We start from the raw sequence: 5,861 nt of genomic DNA on the forward strand, positions 1-5,861 counted from the left end.
AAAAATGGCCTACTATTTTTATAGGTACACGTAATTAGAGGGGCAGTAGTTGACTAATTGAATTTTTGTAGGGTCTTAATTGATATCAACCATTAATAATCCAATTTCGTAAACCAGTTTAATGATTTCATCTCCGCCCCCCCTGGCCCACATCATTTTTTTTTCTTGGTAGAACTTATATAAAGAAAATAACTTTTTCGATTTGCCATTTTATGCCATTTTATCACCCTCCGTTTTGCTTATCGTTTATCCAACTTTTACGTTTTTCAATATTGTCACTTCAACTTACTATTTTCAACTCATGTTTTGTGTTTTTCTAGTTGTACCATTTCACATTGTTGTACAACTTTAGAAGTATAAAGTCCATTATTCTAGATATATAATGTATATTCAAATAGTGGTGTTTAAAAGTATGACACAGACGAATCGTTGTTGATGCGGAATAATAAAAAAAAAAAAAACAAGTTAGAATTGCTCATACAAAAAATAAATTAAAGTATATATGACGAGCGACAAATTGACAAACTTGGAAAAGTTAATATTACCAAATAATAATAATGCAGTAGTATTTTGTAATAAAGGTTTAGGTCAGAAATGGACAATACGAGCAGAAAATGTGAGAATATATGTGAATAAATCTAGATATGTATGATGTATATGGGCTTTACTAAGTATGCATGGGGCAGAACGAGTTGCAAAGTCCCTTAAGTAGCTTCACATGAGCATGAAGGGTTACATTGAATTCCTTCAACTTTTTGGAAATACATAATGCAACTTTTCGACTCTATAAATATGAAGGAGAATTGAACTTGATCGACCATTCATTTCACGGAGTGATCAGAGAGAGATACTAATAGACTATATATATAGAGAGAGAGAGAGAGAGAGGGGCCGGAAAGATGAGGAGGGTGGCGACGTTAAGCGATGTGATGGCATGCGGGAGCATGGTTGTGGTGGAGGGTTGCATTATTGGGCTGACGATCATGGCTAGCACCGCGATGGCTAAAGGGATGAGCCCTTTCGTGTTTGTTGTCTATACAAATGCCCTTTCTTCACTCATTCTCCTCCCATATTCCTTCTTTTTTGATACCAATAGGTATATATATAGCACATGAATTTGATTCTTCTTCAACCTCAGTACCCTAACATAAAAACATTTATGTGTGTTTTTGGCGTATTTACATATACATATATAAAATGTAGGTGAAGCTTAACGTACGAATTCATGTAACGCAGATTAACTAAGTAATATGGTTTGTGAAATGGTCAGGTCGGAAGGGACATGGCTCACCCTACCTTTTCTCGTTCAAGTCTTCGTCCTCGGTTTAATAGGGTTTGCTCTCTTTCGCTCTCCACGCACACACGTTCACATGAAGTTGTCATAGACAAGTAATTATATAGTATGTTGTTAAAAATTGCTTTGCAGGGTAACAATTGCTCAAAACCTAGCGTTTGTGGGTTTGAGCTACAGCTCTCCCATTGTTGCATGTGGCTTCGCAAATCAGATGCCTGCTTTATCTTTCATTTTGGCCATACTCCTCAGGTGCTTAATTATTCAAACTAATCTATTCCTCAAACCTGACTTTAATCTTTTTTTTTCACCTACTGCATATCTATTCCTAATCAAGTAGTACAAATCAAATGAATAATTTAGAAATCGAATATTGACATTATTCTCTACGTATTTGTTAGCCCTAAAAGCAAAAGATAGTCAATAATTTAAACGATATTTTCATAGTATAAGAGGAGATCAATGAGTTGTTATTGAATATTGTGTGTATTTGGTTTGCGCTGAGCTGTGAGATTCATCAAATCAGTTTAACAGATATTAACTGATCACGTTGATTCTACTTTATTAAAGTTACGTATTTAATTTATCTTAACTGAGCACTCAATTTAAAATTAATTTAAAGTGATTAAAAAATTAACAGTAGAAACGTGATAATGCACAGTACTAGTAAAAATTAAAAGCATAAAAAGAGAGTTGTGTGGCTGCTGCGGATTCGAGCCCAGGCCACAACGTGGAATTCTTACCACTAAACTACAGCCACATCGTTGTTAAATAACCTCACTACTAATTATATGTTCATGTGACACGGAGCTCAATTCAAGTTTGGGATTTAATGAATATTTATAGAAACAGTGTTGTTGAAGTTGAACAACTAATGACTTGATGGTTTGTAAATAGTTATATGAGAAGAGATAGCGTATTTATTAGTGATCAGTATGACATGGACTCCATAACATATGTCTGTTGCTTCCGATAATTATGCATGTGATTGTCATTCTTTTCCACTCTGGCTCATTTTTTTTGTAGTATCATTTTGTTGATATAGTTACTTTTCTATCACTTAGTCATCTAAATCTGACATTTCTTCAGTATCTCATCTATGACATGTTACTATTTGAAATCATGTACTACTACTATATAACAAAAACATTTTTACTATCGTAGGAAAAAGTAGTTTTCACGTATTCTGAAATTTAAATACCTTAATTAACATAAAAGTTGGATATAGATAGAATAATTTGCTAATTCTACTAGCACTGTACTAAATAATTAATGTTGTTTTAGGAGTACAAAATTTGATTGGAAGAGGTCAGGCAGCCTAGCAAGATTGATAGGTACCCTCATATCTTTTGGTGGTGCAATTTCACTCACTCTTTACAAAGGCCCGACCATCAAAGCTCCCTCCCTGACCTTTCCTTCGCGGCCGCCGCTGCTAGTCTTCACTTCAACTCATGAAAACTGGGTTCTTGGTTGTAAACTCTTTGCTGCTTCTTCATTTGCTCTAGCCATCTGGAACTTTCTCCAGGTATAACCATTTTTTTTAATTACTCACCTACATATGATTTATGTTAATTACTGAATATTTGTTTAAATGATCATCAGGCGAAAACTCTCAAAATATGCAAACAAGTGATGAAAATAATCTCATTTTACACCTTGTTTGGGACCATCCAAACAACTGGTGTGGCCCTCTACTTTGAAAGGGATCCTGAGGCATGGAAGTTAGGGCTTAATTTCGAACTTCTCATCATAGTCTTAACTGTAAGATCAATTAATTAATACATTAATGTAAAAAAATGAAGGTAAAATATTTACATGAAGATGATGATGATGGTAACAGGGAATATTCAGCAGCCTGATTCGGACGAAAGTTCAAATGTGGTGTACACGTTTGAAAGGGCCTTTTTTTGTGCCCTTATTCAAGCCTTGTGGGATTGCCTACGCCACCACCTTTGGCTGTTTGCTCTTTTCCGATACTTTTCATTATGGAAGGTAAATTAAATCAAACCAATTCCAAACCTACCTTTCATAATTTCAATCTGAATTTTAGTAAAATGGTGTTGTGTGTGTAGCATTATGGGAGCGTTCATCTGCGGTGTGGGGTACAACACCGTGCTGTGGGGCCAGATGAAGGACGAGGAGGCGAGTAAATTAGACGGTCGTAACAAGATCGTCAGTCCATCAAGGGATGAGAAGGTCCCTCTTCTGCAGCAAGATTCTCAAGTGTGATTTTATTATGGATATTAATCTTAATTACTATGATACTATAAATTATAATGCTCTCATCAGAAGATGCATGCACTTTCTTTTTCTGGAGGGGGTTGTTATTTTTCCATCTCCCCATTTTCAATATTTTAATAATCATGCTGTACTTTTGCATCTTATGTAAATGTCGCTTTGTGTTTACGAATATTTCAATTTTTCTTAGCTTTTCCTGTAGTAATTTCCCTGTCAAATATGAAAATGGAAACTTATATAAAAAGGGAATAATATATATTAATTAGACTTATGGATAATTTATTATAGTGCTTCGGTGAAGCCATTAGTTCTTCTTCCATAAGTAGAAACATAGTAGTAGTGATTAATTAGCAAGAAGATAAGCATCCAAATCTTGGAAAGTTTTGAGGGCGAAATCCTTGATGAAATCCGGGTTGGGGGTATCCTCGGTGGCCTTGTCGAATTCGCAGGTCCATTTCAGCAAAGTTTTGTTGTCGCCGTTGCTGTTGCTGCTGACGCTGAGGCTGCCTTTGAAGTTCTTGTAGTACTTGAGTATGTCGCCGTCTATCACACTGTAACTCACGAATTTCTTCTCATCGTCTACTGCTTCGATCTTCTCTTTGATGCTTGAAACTGCTGAGATTCCTGCATTTGTGAAATTGATATGATGACAAATTCATTCACTCAAATTCATTGACCTTGTGCGGGCTTGATGCAAAACAGACTAGCTATATCAAACTAATGTACAGTCGACAATCTTAACACAGAGAGAGAGAACCTTGTGGATAGGTGACGAGGCGCACAGAGTTGACGGACTTGCCATCGCCTTCAAGAATTTGGATGCTTTGGTAGTGCTGAGGCAAGGCTTTGGGGAAGAGAGTAGTGGATTCCCTCATGCTGTTCCAAACCTTTTCTACTTCACTTTTCAACTCAACCTCCATTTCAATCTTTGATGCCATTGCTTAATTATTTGTAGCACTATCACCAATTGATGATGCTAGCTATGTATTAACTTGTTACACACCCCTCTCTATATACACTCATTTTCTCCTTATCTACATTCAATTTCCTTTAACAACCTCACCACTTGATTCCATGCATCTATTAATGCACAACTATTGTTTGCCCAACCACATTTCATTATGCTTCAAATCTCAATTCAATACTACCCAAATTCGTGAATTGCTTCAAATATGTTTAGACATTAAATTAATTAGGGCTGTAAAAAAATATACTGTCTCGAAATAGACTAGGGCTTATTCTAGTTGACCCATGCTGTCTGCTATGATAATGATGATACAGTAACATTTTACTTCGAACAGCAACGAGATCTACTGCAAATAAATTATTATTGAATTACAACCGTACCATTTCAAACATGGTTGTTATCATTCAACTAATTTTTTCGTTTTTTAATGCGTTACGACAACAAAATTACCAGTTTACGGATTGATAGTAGTACTACCTATATGAAAGTTTTAGGACTTCTACAAAATTTGATGGTCCAATTGAAAATATTTCGACACGGGTATTTAATACTTTAATGCCTGATTGCAAAATGTTACACCATGCACGAAAAATAGTCTTATTATGGTTGTCCAATAAAATTAGTCTTGTCTTTTTATAATATGTTAGTAGTACTTTGTAACAAAGTGAGTCCAATTTTTCATTATTAATACTCCAACTCCTTTTTCCGTCTATCTCTTTTACTTTACCAATTATATATTAACACTCGTGTTGTTTACTATTAAAACTATTTTTTATTGACTAATATAATGTTAGTAGTATATTTTTTTAATCTCGAGATATATGAATATAAAATACTCATTTTTGGGGGACATATATAAAAAAAAGAAATAATCATTAGTAATATATTAGAGAGGAAGGCAGTGTTAATTAAAACAGATGGATGGATGGATGTTGTGAATTTTACTTAGCTGTATTATTTTGAAAGAGTAGTGAGGTGATGAATTAATTGAGAAGTTAAAGGTGGGTATGAGTTAGTTCCGAAAGGAAAAAGATGGGTAAGAGATGGATGTGTAATTAATTGCTTGTGTTGGACCTTCAATTTCAGCAGGTGGAAATACAGTAGGCAGTTACAGAACATTAATGCACCACACTTTCTTTTATTTATATATTTACTATTTGTTTATTTCTATAAATAAATAGCGTTGCTAAATTGTACCTCCTAATTCTATGTTAATAGAGTTATTTTTTCTATTTTGAAAAATTCTAAAATAATTGAGTCATTTTTATTTCTGACAAAAAATAATTTTTTCTTTTACTTTATTCTCTCTTACTTTAGTCACTATCCATTTAACACACTATTCTTAAACTATGTGCCAAAAATAAA

General features: G+C 34.3%; 2 protein-coding genes across 2 annotated transcripts; one reads left to right on the forward strand and one right to left on the reverse strand.

Moving 5' to 3' along the window:
* The first annotated feature begins 813 nt into the window (after positions 1 to 813).
* LOC121796411 (WAT1-related protein At1g70260-like) lies at positions 814 to 3,718 on the forward strand. The gene is made up of 7 exons (XM_042195277.1): positions 814 to 1,096; positions 1,271 to 1,333; positions 1,427 to 1,543; positions 2,576 to 2,816; positions 2,894 to 3,052; positions 3,132 to 3,283; positions 3,364 to 3,718. Exons 1-7 carry the CDS (start codon positions 900 to 902, stop codon positions 3,518 to 3,520), a joined length of 1,086 nt encoding a protein of 361 aa, XP_042051211.1. The 5' UTR covers positions 814 to 899; the 3' UTR covers positions 3,521 to 3,718.
* A 44-nt stretch (positions 3,719 to 3,762) lies between these two features.
* On the reverse strand, positions 3,763 to 4,559 carry LOC121796412 (MLP-like protein 423). Its single transcript, XM_042195278.1, has 2 exons — positions 4,287 to 4,559; positions 3,763 to 4,153 (listed from the first exon to the last, which is right to left on the reverse strand). Exons 1-2 carry the CDS (start codon positions 4,465 to 4,467, stop codon positions 3,873 to 3,875), a joined length of 462 nt encoding a protein of 153 aa, XP_042051212.1. The 5' UTR covers positions 4,468 to 4,559; the 3' UTR covers positions 3,763 to 3,872.
* Positions 4,560 to 5,861: the final 1,302 nt, after the last annotated feature.

This window comes from Salvia splendens, chromosome 3 (genome assembly GCF_004379255.2).
Source record: "Salvia splendens isolate huo1 chromosome 3, SspV2, whole genome shotgun sequence".
In the NCBI taxonomy this organism is placed as follows: Eukaryota; Viridiplantae; Streptophyta; class Magnoliopsida; order Lamiales; family Lamiaceae; genus Salvia; species Salvia splendens.